The sequence below is a fragment of the Hemiscyllium ocellatum genome, chromosome 14 (assembly GCF_020745735.1).
Source record: "Hemiscyllium ocellatum isolate sHemOce1 chromosome 14, sHemOce1.pat.X.cur, whole genome shotgun sequence".
NCBI lineage: Eukaryota > Metazoa > Chordata > Chondrichthyes > Orectolobiformes > Hemiscylliidae > Hemiscyllium > Hemiscyllium ocellatum.
In genome coordinates, this window is record NC_083414.1 from 63,556,599 (window position 1) to 63,577,751 (window position 21,153).

General features: G+C 43.7%; 1 protein-coding gene across 1 annotated transcript; it reads right to left on the reverse strand.

Annotated features, from left to right (window-relative positions):
- Positions 1 to 1,680: 1,680 nt before the first annotated feature.
- LOC132822164 (caveolin-2-like) lies at positions 1,681 to 20,806 on the reverse strand. The gene is made up of 3 exons (XM_060835237.1): positions 20,470 to 20,806; positions 9,634 to 9,821; positions 1,681 to 2,540 (listed from the first exon to the last, which is right to left on the reverse strand). The coding sequence occupies exons 1-3, from the start codon at positions 20,611 to 20,613 to the stop codon at positions 2,390 to 2,392; spliced, it is 483 nt and encodes a 160-aa protein (XP_060691220.1). The 5' UTR covers positions 20,614 to 20,806; the 3' UTR covers positions 1,681 to 2,389.
- Between the last annotated feature and the right edge of the window lie 347 nt (positions 20,807 to 21,153).

Below are 21,153 nucleotides of genomic sequence, written 5' to 3' on the forward strand. Positions count from 1 at the left end.
AAATAGTGCCCACCCATCTCGTTCGGATAATCGAGGTTCCTCTGTAAACTTATCTGTGAACAAACCTGAATAAATAGTTTAATCTGCATTTTTAAGGTAATATTTTTCTGCATTCTCACAAGTAGGTGAACAAGGCTGAGTTGCCATATATTCTGCAGTAGGTAACTTACTGCAAGTGGTAGGATTCAGGTTTTCACAACCTTTGCACAGCAGAAAATGATACATTAAATTTACGTTTACTCTATTGAATTTGCTGCTCACCATATGCATTCCTCCATGTTGGGGAGATTGGATACAGACTGTGCGACCATTCAGTAGAAAACCTTAATTCAGCTGCCAGGTGTAACCACAGCTTTGACACTCCTGTCATTTTAGTTCTCCCCTCCATTCCCACTCAAACCTCTCTGCTGTCAATCACCTACACTGTTCACTGAACCTCAATGCAAGCTTGACAACCATCACCGCCTCTTTCAATTTCACCATCTGCAGATTTTTTTTCTTGTTCACTCATGAGATTTGGGTCATTTATTGACCGTCCCTAGTTGCTCTTGATAAGGTAATGATGAGCTGCCTTCTTGAAACGCTACAATCCATATGTCATAGGTAGACCCACAATGCAATTAGGGAGGGAATTTCAGGATTTTGTCCCAGCTACAGAGAAGGAATGCCAATATATTTCCAAATCAGGATGATGAATGGCTTGGAGGGGAACCTGCTGGTGCTGATGCTCCCATGTATCTTCTGCCCTTGTCCTTCTCGATAGAAGTGATCATGGGTTTAAAAGATGCTGTCTATGGATCTTGGGTGAATTTCTACTGTGCATTTAAAAGGAATCTGGATGGGTATCTGAATAGGAAAGGTTGATAGGGATATGGGTCAAATGCTGGCAAATAGGACTAGATTAGGTTGGGATATCTGGTCGGCATGGACAAGTTGGACTGAAGAGTCTGTTTCCGTGCTGTACATCTCTATGGCTCTAAGTAACTCACCTCCTGACTCCCAAAGCTTGCCCACCATCTACAAGGCACAAGTGCTTTAATTGCTTAGATCTTTGAGTACAGGAGTTGGGATGTCAAGTTGAGGTTGTGCAGGATGTTGGTGAGGCCTCTTCTGGAGGATTGTGTCAATTCTGGTCACCATATTATGGGAAGGATATTATTAAGCTAGAGATGGTTCAGAAGAGATTCACCAGGTTGTCGCTGGGAATGGAGGGTTTGAGTTATCAGGAGAGGCTGGAAAGGCTGGTTTTTCATTGGAGCATAGGGGGTTGAGGGGTGATGTCATAGAGGTTTATAAAGTCACCAGGGGCATAGATAAGGTGAATGGCACATGTCTTTTCCCTACAGTGGGGGATTTCAAGACCAGCAAGATATTTTTAGGAGAAAGGAAAGAGATTTAAAGAAGACATGAGGGGCAACTTTCTTACACAGAGAGTGATTTGTGTGTGGAATGAACTTCCAGAGGAAATGATGGATGCGTTGTACAATTGCAACATTTAAAAGACATTTTGATAAGTACATGAACAGAAATGGTTCGAATGGGTATGGGCCACGTGCAAGCAGATGAAACTAGTTTAGTTTGGGAAAATGGATTGTATCAAAGGGTCTGTTTCTGTGCTGTATGACTGTAGGTGATCTTGTAAGTGAACAATTAGAAGCTTCGAAGGAAAACAAAACATGGTTCAGGGTAAAAAGCAAGAACCATTATTTATTAAAAACAATTGAACTAAAGAATCATACAGCGTGGATGGATGCCCATTCCACCATTCCTGGCTCAGTTGGATGAAAATGGCTACCTTTACCAGCAGAGTAGTACAGAGTTGAAAGGGATCACTTAAAAATGTCGCTGGATGCTTCCATAAACAGCCAGGCACCCAACAGCTGGGATACTGTTACAGTATTTAAAGCAGCCAATGGGTTTAGGTTCCTCCCTGAGAAGCTTTAAGGACATTAAAAAGTTATAGATAGTTACTTAATCCAAAACAACAGCAAGCATTAAAGGAACTCTGGCTGAACAGGGTTGAGAGCTGCTGCAGCATTTCCACTCAAAATAAAAATCACAACTTAACAAGCGCACTTTTGAGTTTATTTCAGAACGTACAATGACTTATGATACAGCTGGACGCATTCCTTAATATTTATTCCAGCTTTGCCTGCAATAACGTTTGCAGCAGTTAATACAAAAGAATTTCAAAGCTGCCATGGAAACCGAGCACTTTAAAATGGCTGACCCAGTTTGCGTATTGTGCACCTGTTCGAAATAAGTCACGGCTTTGAATTTACAGCTCTGTACGAGTTCCTGTACAGCAATGGCACTGCGGTCAGAATGCTGATGTAGTATCCAGATTGTCAAATCAATTGGATCCAGCTACTCGCAATGAGGTGGAACTTTAATCGCGGGAAATGTGTAGGTTGATGCCACTGAAACATCTCCCCATACTCTCACAGCAAGGGGAAATGATCAGGTCCACAATACTCCCCCAGATGGTCTGAATGGAAGGCATGTTCATCATGAAGTTCTTGATACAGGGCATGACACACCTGGAACATAGTGACAAAATGCCAATATTATCATCAGAATATTAACAACTTGTGTTCATTACAGCAACAATTTGCAGTAATAAGGATAGAAATTGCTGAAAAAGCTCAGCAGGTCTGGCAGTATCTGTGGAGAGAAATCAGAGTTCGTGTTTTGGGACCCTTCCTCAGAAGTATCATTCGCGGCACACAAATGCCAGGCTATGACCATCGCCAATAAGAGACAATCTAACCATCGCTCCTGGACATTCAATGGTGTTACCATCACTGAATCCCCACTATCAACATCCTGGGAGTTATCATTGATCAGAAACTCATCAGGACTCACCGCAAAAATGCAATGGCTACAACAGCAGGTCAGAGGCTAGGAATACTGTGGCGAGGAATTCACCTCCTGACTCTCCAAAAACTGTCCAACATCTACAAGGCACAAGTTAGGAGTGTGCCAGAATATTCCCCACTTGCCCTGGATGAGTGCAACCCCAACAACACTCAAGATGCTTGACACCATCCAGGACAAAGCAGCCCACTTGATTGGTACTACATCCTCAAAAGTCCACTCCCTCCACCATCGACACTCAGTAGCAGCAGTGTGTACTATCTACAAGATGCACTGCAGAAATTCACCAAAGATTCTCAGACAGCACCTTCTAAACCAACTTCCATCTAGAAGGACAAGGGCACCAGCAATATGGGAACATCACCACCTTCATATTCCCCTCCAAGCCAGTCACCGTCCTGACTCGGAAATATATTAGCGTTCCTTCACTGTCGCTGGATCAAAGTCCTGGAATTCCCTCCCTGATGGCATTGTGGGTCAACCCACAGCAGATGGACTGCAGAGGTTCAAGAAGCAGCTCACCACCACCTTCTCAAAGTCAACTGGGGACAGGCAATCAATGCTGGTCGGCCAGCATCCCACAAGATGAATAAAACAAAACAAAACTAAAGAAGTTTTCAGTTGTAATGTGGAGCAGTCGGTGTTGGATGGGGTGGACAAAGCTAAAAATCACACAACACCAGGTTATAGTCCAACAGGTTTATTTGGAAGCACTTGCTTTTAAAGCGCTGCTCCTTCATTCACCTGACAAAGGAACAGCGTTCCGAAAGCTAGAGCTTCCAAATAAACCAGTTGGACTCTAACCTGCTGTTGTGTGATTTTTAACCTTTTTCGGTTATATATCTCTTAAGTAGTGAGTTACCCTTCAAGATACTTCACAGTAGAATTATCAAAGAAGATTTGATGTCATGCCACATCACTGAGACAGGTGATCAAATGTAAGTGAAACAGCCTTGAAACTGGAAGAGAGAGAGAGAGAGATATCAAGCAGCAAAGTTTTTTTTAAAGGAGGGAATTCCAGAATTTCTGAGCAACTGAGGCATGGCTGCCAATAGGGGAGTGATTCAATTCGGGGATGAGTGCAGGACCAGGGTGGAGATCTCAGGTGGTTATACAGCTGAAGGACGTTATACAGATAGGGAGGTTTATGCGATAGAGGGATTTGAAGATAAGGATGTGAGTTTGATATTTGAGGCATTGCTGAACACTGAATGTCAGTGACCACAGAGGTGAGGGACAAACAGAATTTGATAATTGTTGGGATGTAGAGTTTTGGATGAGCTCAAGTGTCTGAAGGGTGGAAGCTAGGGGACTATCTGAGAGTGAAATAGTAAAGTTTAAAGGGAGCAAAAACATGGATGAGGGTTTCAGCAGCAAATAACCTGAGGTAAGAACAGTCCCTGATTTGGGAGATAGAGGTGATATCGAGTCGGAAGCTAATCTCAGGGTCAAATACGATGACAATACTGAGCATGATTTATCTCGTAATCAACATTACTAATCCATTTATCGGGACATTAGCACAATGCTGTTTATGGGATGTGCACAAATTGGCTGTTACGTTTCCTACTACAAGAGGGCTACAAGAAGTTTGAGAAAGAATAGCTTATCAAGGTCTCAATCACACAATGTGCTCACCTCTGCTTCCAAAACTCTCTATGGCCTTAGCCCCTCCCTAACTCAGGAATTTCCTCCAGTCATCTGCCCTGTGCTCTTCTCCCATTCTCGCCTCTTTAGAATCTCCAATTTTAATCATTGTGCCAAGGTACTTTTTCACTCCATTATCTCAAGCACCACCTTAAAATCCATCCCTTTGACCACTAGAGTAGAATCAGAGGGCAGTGAACACTAAGGAGAGGAGGCAGAGTGAGTTGAAATGTACATTGAAATCCCAAGAAATGATGACATCGTGAATTGACAGTGCCATTTTGAGTGACAGCATTGAAGCATTTTGACACATGCAGGTTCTAAAAATGGCATTCAATCTCAAAACCATGGTGTGTAGTCCTGTGTCCCACCTCCCTTACGTTCCCTTGTATTTCATGGTATCTAATTCTGTTCGATAACACTCCTGTGAAATCTAAGTGGGAGAGATTCAAACAGGGAGATCCAGGAAACGTAGGCATTATCTGGAAGAAAATAACACATTTCAGAGATTTTGAGGAGGGAAAGAAGATTGAACACAGGGCTGTAAATTTTCAGAGACAGGGAGAGGTTAAGGATGGGGTTCTTGAGGGGAGGTGAAGGAGGAAGTACATCACTGGATGGGAGATAATAACCATGAGAGGCAAGGGAGGGCAACTGACTGGTCAATATTTAGTGGATAGGATTGAGAGAGCTGAAGGTGAGTCATGTGAACAAGGTGAACTCAGGGGATCCCAGAAGGCAGATAAGAGCGGATTGAGAGAAGGATGCAAGATCAGGCTGGGCTCAGAGAAATTAAAAGGAAGCTTGGTTTAGTTAGAAAGGGAAAGAATGGAAGCGGCTGAGGTAACTGATTGGATGGCCTCAATTTTAATGACAAAAACGAAAGGTGAATGTCACACACTAGTTATTGGGGGATGAGAGTACAGGAGACAGGAAAGCAGTTTGTAGTGGTGGACAGAAGTCAGAAATTATCTGCACTTTACAGGTTGTTTACCAGAGGGCAGAAAGATAGAACAGTCACTTATTTGGCCTGTCTGTTCCAAGTGACCTAGGGCAGACATTTTTCCAGGAAGGGACATTAGAAGGAATCATGGTTGAGCATGGTGGGATGGGAGATGTGAGTGACAGTGAATTGCATCAAGATTACCATATCCAATTGACACAGTAGAAGTAGACAGCCTACATGAGATGGCCAGGTGGAGGGAGTGGCCATGGACACAGGGTAGGGGAGTTCATATGGAAGATGGGACTTAGAGTGGTCATTGCTGGGGGTGGGGCAGTGGACATGAAGTGGATGAATTAAGATGAATCACACAGAGTAATCACATTTTGAACTGAAAGTGCCATTTGAATGAAGGCCTTTGAGCATCTGGAACCAGTTTCCTCATTTCCCCTTCCCCCACCTCACCCCAGCTCCAAACCTCCAACTCAGCACTGTCCCCATGACTTGTCCTAATGCCCATCTTCCTTCCCACCTATCCACTCCACCCTTCTACTTTCTCCCCACCTCCACCCTCCTCTCATTTATCTCTCCACCCTGCAGGCACTCTGTCTCTATTCCTGATGAAGGGCTTTTCCTTCTCCTTGGATGCTGCCTGAACTGCTGTGCTTTTCCAGCACCACTCTAATCTAAAATATACAGAACTCTGAGCCCTTATGTATGATCCTGTACCGATTATGCATATGATGAAAAATTTACAACAACAGAAACTGATCACTTTGCCCAGTTAGTCTGCGCTGACATTTATCCTTCACATCAATCTCCTACGATACCTCATCCAACCCTTCAGTGTACGTTTCGATCACTTCTCCCTAATGAATATATCTAGCTTCCTTTTGATAGTGCCATGCTTCCACCCCTTAGCTGACCATTGGGTTACATTATACAGGCCAATACAGTTCCCACTTCCAAGCGACCCCCATATTATTCAGAACTTCCCTATGGTGCTGTGTAGAAATGCAGTGTGGGGAGAAGTGTGAATTGCCTTGAGGCAATCTGCTATCTCATGAGTAAGCCCATATGGAGCCTTTCTGCCAGCCAATTAGATGGCCGGAAACTCCACGGTGGTTGTAGCACCATCCAGCTTCAGTGGCCACTACTGGAACTACAGGCAGTATTCAGCACTGAGGAAGCCAGTTAAATCCAGAATCAGACAGCTCTTCAAGAAGTCAGGAGCAGGAGTGGGGCAATGGGATTGAAGGTTTTAAGAGGCCGGGGAATGATTGCTCAAGGGAAACAACAACAGGGGAGGGGACTGAGAGGTTAACACTTTGCCTGACACCAGCCTGCTTAGCTAAAGCTTCCCATATCATATGGCAGGGGTAGAATTCTGGGCAGTGATGTGATGAGGCCCTTAGGCTGCCACCAATTGTCCAGCTAAGGACCTCAATAGGCTCCACTGTAGGTGGGGCCTCCTGATGCCTGACCCATCCCATAAAATTTCACACACTTTGAATGGTTAAGTGAAGCAAGGCCACCTTGTAGATGTCATTTCATGTCAGTGAAGGAGCTTATTAAATCCAGCCTATGATAAAGAGGATACACCTGACCTTCATAATGGATTTGTCCATGACTAACTTATGTTTATGTCTCTTAGTTTTGAACTCACTCACAAGAGGAAACATCTTTTCAACTACCATATCACTTTTGTTTTAATATCCATTCATTGGATGTGAGAATCATTGGTCAGGCTATCATCTATTGTCTGTGGTGGTCGTGGTGGTGAGGGTGAAGGAAAGTGATGGCAATTGCCTTCTTGAACTGCTGCATTCCATGTGCTGTAGCTACACCGACAATTCTGTTAAGGAGGGAATTTGAGGATGTTGACCCAATGACAGCGAATGAACGGCAACATATTTTCAAGTCAAGATGGGGAGTGGCTTGGAGGGGAACTTACAGATGGTGGTGTTCTCATGTATCTGCTGCCTTTGTCCTTCTAGATGGAAGTGGTCATGGATTTGGAAGGTGCCAACTTAGGTTAATTTCTGGGGAATTTTGTCATGAATTTCTGAGTGCATTGTGTAGATGGTACACTGCAGAGGGAATGAGTGTTTGTGGACAGGGTACCAATCAAGCAAGCTGCTTTATCCTGGATGGTGTAATGCTTATTGGAGCTGCACTCATTTAGCAAATGGGGAATATTCTATCACATTTCTAATCTGTGCCTTGCAGATGGTGGACGGGCTTTGGGGAGATAGGAGGTGAGTTACTCACTGCAAGATTGTTAGTCCCTGCAGGGGACTATTGTTAGCCACAGTATTTAAATGGCTAAACCAATTCAGTTTTTGGTCAGTGGTAACTCCAGGATGTTGATAGAAGGGAATTCAGTGACAGTAATACCATTGAATATTAAGGATCCAGATTTTCCCTTTTGGAGATGGTCATTACTTGACACTTGTGTGGTGTGAATATTACTTGCCACTTGTCAATTTAAAGCTGGATATAAGGTTACCATGAAGGTTGCATTTCTCAATTCACCTGAGGCTTAGTGACCCTCAGGTTAAACCATCACTAGGCATTCCTCTTTAATGAGAGGGCAGCTCTATGGTCCTCTGGGACTATAGCGACTTTAGATTATCTTACCCATTGTCCTTACAATGTGACTCTTAAACAAAAAGCAAAGAAGCAATCAACAAGCTATGACCTTATACGTGCTGATCCTGTAGAAATAATTAGTAGTTCATCTCCTACTAGCTAAACAGTTGACATCATTTTTCACCTATAACCAACTATTTTGGTGACATGAGATTGCAGTGATCTTGACTGTGTGGAAATGGAATTCTCTCTATTTCTCTCCTCATTGTCTGTAAATACCGTCCTTTGTACTTTCATGTACAACAGCAAGACTATCCAGGGAGATTCCCTGCCCATGACTGGGAACCCTGACTGATTTTGCTGTTCCCCCTTCCCTGATTACAGTGACCATGACCAACCTCATCAAGATCAATTAAATTATAGGGATGGACCTGACATTCAATAATGCTATGGGATACTTTATTTTAAATAGACCAATTTTCTAAGAGGTAAAGAATTAAAGGTGAACAGACATGGTTTGGAGAAATGGATGAATTCAGGAGAGAAATGATGAAGTACTTTTTCAGACAGAAGGGAATAGAGATTTGGAATTCTCACCCCTACAGAGCAGTAAATGCTAAGTCAAGAGAGATTTTTAAAATTTAGTATTAAGGAGAAGTATTTAGTATTAAGTAAAATTTAGTATTAAGTAAAAAATATTAAGGAGAAGATACTTGCTCATCAGGCTGTTATGACACACTTCTGGAGCAAGTGGGATTTGAACCTGGGCCTCCTGGCTCAGAGGGAGGAACATTCCAACTGTGCTGCAACAGCCCTATTAAGGGATGTAGACATAGCATCTCACATACAAAGTGAGGATGGCACTTTGGCCACATGATCCGGTCTTACATATTTTTAATCAACCTGTTCAGATATATTATGACACACCTCTGGAAGACCTAAACTGATGCCTCCTGGTCCAGAGATGGAGCCACCACCATTCACTAGCCCTATCAAGAGATGTGGGGGTAATGATGTTCAATTGTTGATCTAACAGAATCAAGCACCTTTGATAGATTATAATGACTCTAGACAGAGTAGATAAAGAGAAACTGGTGGTGAGTTTGTGACCAGAGGACACCATTTTAAAGTAATCCACGGAAGAACTAACAACACCATCAGGAAATTCTTTCTCATGCAGGAAGTTGTTAGGATGCAGATTGCACTGGTGATGGAATGGTCAATCATATATCAAAATATGTATTAAATGAAGAGAAAGATTTTATGAAAAGGAGAGGATGGGGCCGTGAAATGTGTCAAGGGTGCTATGTTAATGCAGATCATTACTGTGATGCTCAGTGCCAAAACTCTTATGGGGGGAATGGCTACCTGATAGATGTACTGTTAACTCACTGCCTACTTCACTCTCCGTCAGAGGTCAACACCTTCAGAAGAGGAGGGGAAGGAAATGGAAGGTGCCCATAAATAAATTTGCAGAGTTGAATCTGTGCTCAATATTTGCAACTTGAAACAGCTGTTGAATGGGAAAGTGTAAAATGTCACACTGACAACGTTCAATTTTGATTTGTACTCACCAGATATGCAGGCAGCTTAAAAGAGCGAAAATGAGTCCAGAGATTAAAGACACTGGCACAGCAAATATAAGTGAGATGATTCGATAGCACCATAACTTAGATACTTCAAACAATGCATCACTCCAAATCCAGACTTTGTCAAAACTATGCACCGAATCAGGCTCTGCAATCACATCTTCAAAGTTTACCTGTAAAGGAACAAAAATAAAGCGTGGGTTCATTGAGGATCTACCTATAGCAAGGTAGAAATATACCTTCCGTTCAGGCACTTGTCACTGATTCAAATCTTCTCCCACATTTCAGCTGTCCGTACTCTCATGATATTATCTTGGCCAGACCTTAGGAAGATAGGGCCTCAGAGTAGGAATACACCATTTAGTCCTTCAAATCTGCTCATTTATTCAATAAAATCATGATTGATCTGGTTGTAGTCTCACCTCCACTTTCCTGCCTGCATGCCAAAACCCTGAACTCCTTTGCCTCTCAAGAATCTATTTCGTTCAGCCTTGTAGAAATTCTGTGAGCAAACTTCGCTGATTTCTGGGATCCACAGACCAAAGACCCTCTGAGAGAACAGTGTTTCTCCTCATCTCAGTCTTAAATGGGAGATTCCCTGCGGTTAAATGTCTCCCCTCATTGTTGTTCTTCCTCCAGGAGAAACAACCTCTCAGAATCCACCCTGTCAAGTAGTCCCAGGATCTATTACAATAAAATCACCTCTCATTCTTCTAAACCCTCCTGCCCTCCTCCACCCCCCCCCCCCAAAAGGTATAGGGCTAACCCGGGTAGAGGGCTAATCTGTGCAGTCTTTTTCCTGACCCCATGTGCTCCCTAACACCAACACTGCCTATATTCATCTCATTAATATTGTTTACTTACACCCTTCTGGTTAATGTTGTAATCTTCATGCACATCTTTTATATCTCTATTTTCAACAACTAATATTCATCCTTGACTGTATTGCATCCTTCACCCTCATGGAACCACAATTTATCCAACACTCTTCAGATCATCGCTTTGCACCAAATCTTACTCCACTGATCCTTCCCACATTCTCTGATCTGCATTAGCTTCCAATTTCCCAATACTTCAAAATAACATTTCAGTTCTCGGGTTTCAATCCATCTGAAGATTTCCTTATCTACTAACTTATTCCATGCCGACACCCCTTTCAGCCTCTCTGTTCCCTCTGGTCACGGCTCTTTTGTATATTGCTCGTTCGTTTGCCCAAGCATTGGATATTTATCAAAACCTAACACTCTCATTCTCCCTCCATTAACCCTTTAGCCTCATCATCTTAACCCCTGCAGCTCATGACTAAAGATTCAGCCATCACTTTGAATATCACCTTCTTTGGTGAGCAAGTATTTTACCTTAATCCTTTGTGAGACTGGGACCTTTTTAAGTCAGTAAATGTGTTACATGAACATAAACTGTTGTGTTATTAAGAAAAGGGTGTGGAGGCATTGGAAGGGTGGAGCGATGATTAATAAGGATGGCACCAGAATGTGTGAGTATGTTTATCAGGAGAGGAGTGATGGGATTAGGGAGGTCTTTAAGATTCTGAAAATTCTGACAATGAGCATATCTTTCTGGGGGGGGAGACCATAATTTCTTTCATCTCCTTCCCTCTTATAGTGTTTTAGCTAGATAGTGTACTTGCTTACATCTTCAAGGAATATTACTGCACACCAAATACAGCTGACCAGGATAGTCTGCTGCCCTTACTGTTTGCTGTCAGCATACCAGAAGGATGTGCAGGCTGACAATCAAATTGTTGGCCACTTTTAAAATATATCATCAAGTTCTAAAGGGGTCTTGAACCCAAAGTTTCTGGCTCAGAGGTATCACCGTGTCCCAAGACTTCCAGGCCACAACTGAAAGGCCATAAATACAGGCCAGTCACCAGAAAATCCAATCAGAAATTCAAAATGAACCTGAAAAGTGAAAAGAATGTGGAAATCACTAATACTGGGAGTAGTTGAAGAGAATAGTACAGATACACTTAAGGGGAAGCTTGGCAAACAACTAAGAGAGAGGGGAATCAAGGTTTATGAAGGCAGATAAAAGTGAGAAAAGGTAAGGGGAGAGGAGTGCAATATAAACACTATCTTGGACTGATTGAGCCAAAAACGTTGTTCTTGTGCCATGTATAATGTCATGGAATCCCATGCAAGAGGCTACAGCATGAACTGTCCTTTCAGAGCTGCAGCACTGATTACATGGTGAGTGTCCATTCACCCATGGGAATGTATCATGACCAATCCATAAATTATCACTCGCTGCTAATGTGCTCAGATGGCCTTCCAGGGTCTGCTATTTTCAAGGGAAGCATTACCCCTTATAAAATACATGCTTTGCTGCTGTATTAAAATAGCATGCAGAGAAATGTCACGCGAGCCTGTTATGTATCAATTCTGTAGTATCACCAAAACCAACTTCCACCTCAAGTCTTCGACTTTCTGTATGCTCTGAGTGGAAAGACTAAATATTCTGCTTAGAGGGAATGGGCAAAATGCTGCTGTAATCCCATATGATGGACAAAACCCCACAGTGTTTTGGCATGTGTCACTGCTTTGATGGTATTTTCTATCTCCCAAGCAGAAAGCATTTCTGTTCACTTTTTGTAAGGTGCAGTAGGAGTGAGAAGGGTTAAATACATATTTTTTATTAATTCATGGAATATGGCAGTCACTAGCTAGGCCAGCATTAATTGCACATCCCTAATTGATCTTGAGAATATAGTGGTGGGCTGCCTTCTTAAACTGCTGCAGTACTTAAGGTGGAAGGACACCCACAATTCCATTAGGAAGTAAGATCCAGGATTTTGACCCAGAGGCAGTGAGGGAATGGTGATATATTTACACACATCAAGATGGTGGGTGGCTGGGAGGGGAAGTTGTGGTGTTCCCATGTATCAGCTGCCCTTATCATTCTGCATAGTTAAGATTGCAAGTTTGGAAGGAAGTGTTGGAGGAGCGTCGGTGAGTTACTGTGGTGTAGTGTTTCTTGTAGATGGTACACACTGCTACCACAATGCCTTAGTGGTTAAGGAAGAGAATGTTGAAGGTGGTGGATGTGGTGCCAATCAAGTGACCTGGTTTGACGTGGATGGCGTCAAGCTTCTCGAGTGTTATCAGATCTGCATCCATCCAGGCAAGTGGGGAGCTTGATATCACACTCCTGATTTATTTTTATATAACCATGAGATGAAGGCATTGCTGGCTGGGCCATCACTTACTACCCATCAGTAGTTACACTTGAGAAGGTGGTGGGAGCTGTTTTCCTGAACACTACAGTCTATTTAGTACAAGTAGATCCATAATGCTATAATGGAGGGATTTAAGACCTTAGACCAAAATTTGGCCATTGAACTCATCAAGTCTACTCTACCACTCAATCATGACTAATGTGTTTCTTAATCTCATTCACCTGCCTCTCCTCATAACCCTTGATCCCCTGACCAATCAAGAACCTATCTATCTCTGTCTTAAATACACTCAATGACTTGGCCTCCACAGCCCTCAGTGTCAATGAATTCCACAGATTAACCACTCTCTGACTGAAGAAATTCCTCCTAAACTCTGAGACTGCGCTCAGGCCCTAGTCTCTCCTACCTGTGGAAACATCTTTTACATATCTACTCTATCCAGGCCTCTCAGTATTCTATAGGTTTTAATCAGATTCCCCCTCATTCTTCTAAAGTCCATTGAGTATACACCTCAAGTCCTTTTCTGCTCCTCATATAACAAGCCTTTCATCCCTGTGATCATTCTTGTAAACCTACTCTGGACACCCTCCAATGCCAGAACACTCTTCTTTAGATTCGGAGCCCAAAACTGCTAAAAAATAATCCAAATACAGTCTGACCAGAACCTGAAACAGTCTCAGCAATACATCTCTGTTCTTGGATTCTAGCCCACTTGAAATGAATGGAAATATTACATTTATCTTCCTAACTGCCTAACCTGCATGTTAGAGGAGAGGGTAGAGTTGAGGAAATGTGAAGTAAAAAAAGATTCTGTTGGGAATTATGTACAAGTCTCCTAACAGTAAAAGAATCCTGAACTAGTACTACCAAGTCTCTTTATGCTTCAGATTTCTGAAGCCTTTTCCCATTTAGAAACTAGCCTACATTTCTATTCTTCCTACCAACAAACATAACCTCACACCTGCCCACACTTCTTTGTCAATTGTCCTGGCCTGTTTAAGTCCTTCTGCAGCCTCCCCACCTCCTCAACACTACCTGGTCCTCCACCCTCCTTTGTTTCATCCACAAACTTAGCAACAATGCCCTCAGTTCCTTCATCCAGATCGTGACTGGAAATGTGAACAGTTGCGGTCTCAACACTGACTCCTATGGAACTCCACTAGTCACTGGCTGCCATCATGAAAAAGACCAACCTTAGCCCTGCTCTCTGCCTTCTGCCAGTCAGCTAATCCTTTATCCATGCCAGTACCTTGCTCTTAGCACCATGGGTTCTTATCTTATTTAGCAGCCTCCTGTGCGGCACAGCGTCAAAGGCCTTATGGAAATCCAAATAACTCACATCCACTGGCTCCTTGCTCATTTGTCTAACTTGCTCATTACCTCCTCGAAGAATTCTAACAGATTATTCAGGCATGACCTCCCCTTGGCAAAGCTTTGCTGACTCAGCACTATTTTACTATGCACTTACAAGTACTCTGCAATCTCATCCTTAATAATGGGTGCAAAAATCTTACCAATTGATGTCAAGCTAACCAATCTATAACATCTTGTCTTCTACTTCCTGCCCTTTTTTAAACAGGGGTGTTATATTACCCATTTTCTAGTCCTCTGGGACTCTCCTTAACTCCAATGATTCCTGAAAGATCATCACTGATGCCTCTATGACGTCCTGGACTATCACCTTTGGAACTCCGGAGTGTAGTCCATCTGGTCCAGGTGATTTATCCACCTTTAGACCTTTCAGCTTCCACAACACCTTCTCCTTAGTGATGGCCGCTGGATCACCTCTGCTCGCTGACTGTCTTGAAGTTCTGGTACGCTGCTGGTATCTTCCATCATGAAGACTGATGCAAAATACCTATTCAGTTCCTCCTCCATTTCTTTGTTCCCTATTACTACTTCTCCAGCTTCATCTAAGGTTGATTTTGCTTTTTGCGCACCTCCCTTGCAACCGTGGCCTTATATTCCTCGCTCTGGTCAATCACCCTATGATCTGCCTATACGGAAAGCAAAACAAAGTTTTTCACTTTACAAGAGGAACCTCAATTATCCGAAGGACACAGGCGGGGTGTATTTCGTTCGGTTAGTCGAATTCCGCATAATCGAAGGCCAGATAACATTGTTTAGCCAAGCATCGGCACCTTACGATCTTGCCAGATAACCTGATATTTGAGGTTCCTCTGTACTTAGATCTTAGTGACAATAACAAATTATATCAAACCAAATCATATTTTGGCAGTCTAATGTCCACTCTTGCCTTTCTCTTAACTTTTATAAATCGAAAAATATTCATGCAATCTTCTTTTATACTAATAGCTAGCTTACCCTCACATTTCATCTTCTTCCCCTTTATTGCTTTGTTAGTTATCATCTGCTGGTTACTAAAGGCTTCCCACTGATCTTCATCACATTGTATCCTTTATCTTTTGCTTATATGCTGATCCTCCTTTCCCTTGTCAGCCACGGTTGCCTCAACCTCTCCTTAATATGTTTCCTTCTTCCTTGGGAGGAATTTCTGTTGTGCCTCCCAAATTATCCCAAAAAAACTCCTGCCATTGCTGCTTCACTGCCTTCCCTGCTCGGGTCCCCTTCCAATCAACTCTGGCCAACTCCTCCCTCATGTCTTTGTACTTACCATTCCTCAATTGTAATACATTTACATCTTCAGCTTCTCCCCCTGAAACTGCAGGATGAGTTCTGTCATATTATGTTCACTACCCCCTAGGGGTTCCTTCACCTTAACCTCCCAATTAACTCTGCCTCATTGCACACCACCAAATCCAGAACTGCCTATTCCCTAGTGGGCTCCACCACAAGCTACTCCAAAGAAACCATCTTGCAGACATTCCATAACTTCCTTTTCTTGGGATCCACTACCAACCAGATTTTCCCAGTCGAGAGTGTAGTGCTGGAAAAGCACAGCAAGTCAGGCAGCATCCAAGGAGCAGGAGATTCGATTTTTCAGGCATAAGCCCTTCATCATGAATGATGTAGTGTTTCCTGATGAAGGGCTAATGCCCGAAATGTTGATTGTCCTGCTCCTCTGATGCTGCCTGACCTGCGGTGCTTTTCCAGCACCTCACTCTTGACTCTGATCTCCAGCATCTGCAGTGCTCATTTTCTCCTAGTTGATTTTTCCAGTCCCCCTGTATATAGAAGATCCCCATGATTACCATAATAGTGCCTTTCTTACATGCCTTTTCTATCTCTTGAATCGTTTCTGCCCAACATCCTAACTACTGCTAGGAGGCCTGTACAGCAGCATTCTTATTGCTTCAAGGTTCCTCAAGTCGACACACATAGATTCTACACTTTCTGACTCCATATCACTCCCTGTAATCGATTTAAATTCATTTCTTACTAAAAGGTCCACCCCCTCTGTCTATCGGTCTGTCCTTTCCATAGAATGCATACCCTTGGATATTTATTTCCCAGCCTTGAACCCCTTTCAGCTATGTATCTGTGATACCCCCAACATCAACATCAATTTCAATGTGAACCACAACGTTGTTCCGTATACTGTGTGCATTTAAGTACAACACCCATGCATCGACTGCAACCCTTCTCATAGGTGTCCCCTTAACTGCTGTGCCTGAAATTAGATTTCTGAGCCTTTACTCATCCTTTGTCCTTTTACTTGTTCTGGAAACTTTAAAAAAAAACCTCTGCTTAGCCGTCCCCCTGCAACAGTAAAGGGATGCGACACATTTCCAAGTCAGGATGGAGGGTGGCTTGGAGCGATGAGACTTGTTTCTTATAAATGATGCATGAGGTCTGGGGAGTCAGGAGGTCAGTTACATGCTGCAGAATTTCCAGCCTCTGACCTGCTCTTGTCCCAACGACACTTGAGGAACAATGATATACTTCCAAGTCAGGATGGTGAATGCCTTGGAAACGGTTCTTTAAGATGGTAGTGTTCTGATGTTTCTGTTGCCCTGTCCTTCTGCATGGTGGAAATTGCAAATTTGGAATCTGCAGTTGGTGACTTACTGGAATGTATCTTGCAGATGGTACATACCACTACCACAGTGTCTTGCTGATGAAGGGAATGAATGTTAAAGGTGATGGATAGGATGACAGTCAAGCAGGCTTTATCCTGGATGACATCAAGCTTCTTGAGTGTTATTGGAGCATCCAGGCATTCCATCCTATTCCTGAATATTTTTATTATGCTCATTAGATGTAGGCATTGTTGGCTGCACCAGCATTTATTGCCCATTGCTTGGATGTTGTTAGTGGGGGATTCAGTGATCGTAATGCTATTTTACATCAAGTTAGATTTGCTCTTGTTGGAGATGGCCATTGCCTGAGTCTGTGATGATTGATCTCCAAACATTTTGTGCGACTTATAAGTCCAACCAGTGTAGAGTTTTCGCCCAATTCCTTTTGACTCCAGTTTTGCCTGGGCTCCTGGAATAGCTAAACAGGGGTGTGGTTAGTTCTGGAGTACTATTGCCAGATAAGACCTCAGTTTGAGTTTTGTGTACAGTTGTGGGCACCATATTGTAGCAAGGATGTTAACACATTGGAAAAAGTGTAGGAGCAGTTTGCAAGCATGGTTCCAAGGATGAGAAACTTCAGCTCTGAGGACAAATTGATAAACTTGGGTCCATTCTCCTTGGCGAGCAGAAGGCTATGAGATTTTCAAAATAATGAATGGACTTAGGCAGAATATCACAGTATGGAAGCAGGCCATTCAGCCCATTGTGTTACACATGTCTCCAAAGTACATTCTACTCAGACCTATAAACTTGTATTTCCCAAAGCCAATCCACCCAACCTCCACATCTTTGGACTGTGGGAGGAAACCAGAGCACCAGGAGGCAGACACAGGGAGAAAATGCCAAATCCATACAGACAATCATTGAGGCTGGAATCAAACCCGGGTCTCTGGCACTGTAAGGCAGCAGTGCTAGCCACTGAGCCACCGTGCCACCCAGAGTACATAGGGAGAAATATTTCCCATCTGTTCAAAGAAACAGAATAAGGGAGAATAGCTTTAAAATGGTGTGCAAATGAAGCAAGGGTGATGTGGGGAAAAAACGTTTTCAGTTGGTTAGTAGTTGAAATATGGAATACAATGCCTAGAAGTGTGGTGGAGGCAGATTAAATTGAGGCATTCAAGTGGGTTGAATGATTATTTGAACAAAAGTAATATGCAAAGATCTGAGGAGAAAGCAGGAGATTGGCACTAGGTAATGATGCTTATTTGAAGAGCTGGTGCAGACATGATGGGACAAATGGCCTCCACCTACACTGTAGGCTTCTGTGACTCAATGAATGTTGTCGGGGCCCCATGGTCTTTCCAATATCTGGGGCCTTCAGGCGTTCCTTGATATCCCTGGGAGTGAATCGAATTCACTGAAGACTGACATCTATGATTCTGTGATCTCAGGAGGAGGCTGAAACAGATCATCCACCCAGCACTCCTGGCTGCAAATGAATGCAAATATTTCAGTCTTGTCCTTTGCACTGATGAGCCGGACTATCAGATCATTGAATATGGGGTTATTTGTGGAGAACAACCTTCCAATGAGGTTTGAACTAAAATTCTCTGGATTATAAAACCAGTCCTCATGATGACCCTCATTGTGACATACCCATTACACTGCCTCACCAACTTAGCACTTTGTTTAATCCCTGTCATGGAGTAATCAACTTCACAGTAGAGGAAGGAGCCCCATACAAGAATAGATTAGATTACCTACAGTGTGGAAACAGGCCCTTCGGCCCAACAAGTCCACACCGACCCGCCGAAGCGCAACACACCCATACCCCTACACTTACCCCTTCAGCTAACACTACGGGCAATTTAGTATGGCCAATTCACCTGACCTGCACATCTTTGTGACTGTGGGAGGAAACCGGAGCACCCGGAGGAAACCCACGCAGACACGGGGAGAATGTGCAAACTCCACACAGTCAGTCGCCTGAGGCGGGAATTGAACCTGGGTCTCTGGCGCTGTGAGGCAGCAGTGCTAACCACTGTGCCACCGTGCTGCCCACAAATAGGGGTGGAAGACTCAGATAAATTTATTAGAGAGCTTTTGAGGCTGTTTCTCAAGGTGGAAATAGAAGTTGATGGCACAAATGATTGAAAGGGTGGGAATTCCTGAGTTCCTGGGGTGGTTAAATCTTATTTTCCTATCTGATTTTAATTAAATAAAAGACTTATAAACCTGGAGTTGATCAGGGCAATTTTATCATGCTCGTTGTATGAAATACCTTAGAACATGCATTTCATAGACACAAGTTTTAGAAATCCAAACTCAAAAATCTCTGTAAAACATAGAAACATAAAAACATAGAAGTTAGGAGTAGGAGTAGGCCATTCAACCCCTCAAGCCTGCTCCACCATTCAATATGATTATGGATGATCATTTAGCACCATATACTTATTCTGCCAACTTTCCATATCCCTTCAGCAATAAGACCTCTCCTTGAGAACACAAAAAGTTTTGGCCAGAACCACTTCCTGTGATAGTGAATTCCACAAGCTCACCACCTAGCTGCAAAAATGATTCAGCCTCCTCCTGTCAATGTGGTACCCAAGACCCAAAACATGTTCACATCACATCAGAAAGACAACATCTCCCCTTGGCCCTGCAGTGCAAGGTCAGCCTTGCCTTTTGTGCTCAGACCGTGTGGGAGGCACGGTGGCACAGTGGTTAGCACTGCTGCCTCACAGCGCAAGAAACCCGGGATCAGTTCCCACCTCAGGCAACTGTATGTGTGGAGTTCTCCCCGTGTCTGCGTGGGTTTCCTCCGGGTGCTCCGGTTTCCTCCCACAGTCCAAAGATGTGCAGGTTAGGTGAATTGGCCATGCTAAATTGCCTCTAGTGTTAGGTAAGGGACAAATATAGGGGTATGGGTGGGTTTCGCTTTGGCGGGTCAGTGTGGATTTGTTGGGCCGAAGGGCCTGTTTCCACACTGTAAGTAATCTAATCTAATCTGAAAACGAGACTTGGACCTCAGATCTTACCCGGGCAGGTCCCACTGAGCCACAGCACAGTGATTGGCTACTTCCCATTCACCTCAGTCCTACAAACTGGTACCTAATTGCCAAAACCCTTCCTCCATAACTCCACACGGGGCTTTAAAGTGCAGTATCTGGCTACACTCATAAACAATTGCGCTGAGTGGGTTTTTATGGGTTGTTTCCTGCACACAATATGGACTGTGTCGCTGAATGGCAGCACCAAATTGTTGATGATGGGTGGAGCTCCTGCCAAACCTCTTCTGCCCTCCCCAGCGAGCAAAAGACAATTGTCCAGTGGATTGTTATTTAGTTGCAAGGCACAATGTGAGGACTAGGCTTAGAGATCAACTGGAGAGATGTAGGAAATGTTCAATATGAGACATGGTGCCCAGGCAAGAGGGAGGGCCATGGATTAGCTGGATGAAGCTCTGTGCTCGATTTGCTTCCGTTAAAAATAGACCACAACTGGGGGTGGGAGGCGGGGTTTCATAAAATGCACCCTTCATTGACAAGCCATGCAGAGGGGTTTCATTTTGTAAACATACAGTCATCTGCTCCAGGTTTCTGCAAGGGTCCTGCGCTCTACTGATTGAAACGTTTCAGCTTTGCCTGAACGTTGCTTACGATACGGGAAAGAGCCTTTTACCTTTAAGTGGGCATTGATGCCTCTGGGGTCCCGGTCTTCCAGCGACGAGGGCTGCCCCTTGGGCACCTGAACACTTTGATCTGGCTCCCCTTGCCCCTCACCGAGGTCGACTTTGGTCTCATTCAAGTGCTCACCCGCGAGCATGCTTACACATCCGACGGCAGAGCTGGGGCTGTCAGGCAGGAGGGCTACAGAGCAGCACCGGCAGCGGCACGGGAATGGCCAGAGGTCTGATTGAAGTTGCAGATGCTGCAGACCCAGCCCATGTAAATCTATCGCTCCCTCAGACAGCCTGCGCTATGTGATCGGCCTGACACTGGCATCAGCTGTTCCCAAAAGCAGTGAAGAATATTCTGCCTCTGACATACCAGGGAAAGGAATGCCTGATTGCCTGTGCACCAATGGCAGCCAGCTTTTGCACTTTCAGTCCAGCGCTGAATAAATCCCAATTGTTTTGAGGGGTGAACAAATTCTCTCACTAAATATAGACATCTTCCTTCAGATGCTAATGAAACTCGGAGCAAATTGTGACAGAGTGCAATATTCCAACAGTTAAACACTCCTGTAACATTACACCCAGGCTTATAACTTTCCCATAGTTTCTCAGTCCCACCCCACCACTGGTTCTATTTATTGGCTGTTGCCCTATTTATTACCTTTAAAGGGGCATTCAGTTTAAACGGG

Bases quoted from the DNA above. Each gene is read 5' to 3' on its own strand.
- LOC132822164 (XM_060835237.1), bottom strand. From the start codon at position 20,613: ATGCTCGCGGGTGAGCACTTGAATGAGACCAAAGTCGACCTCGGTGAG. The intron at 9,822-20,469 runs GTAAAAGGCTCT...GTTCCTTTACAG, and splicing joins GCATCAATGCCCACTTAAAG to GTAAACTTTGAAGATGTGAT. The intron at 2,541-9,633 runs GTGAGTACAAAT...ACTATGTTCCAG, and splicing joins TTAAGCTGCCTGCATATCTG to GTGTGTCATGCCCTGTATCA.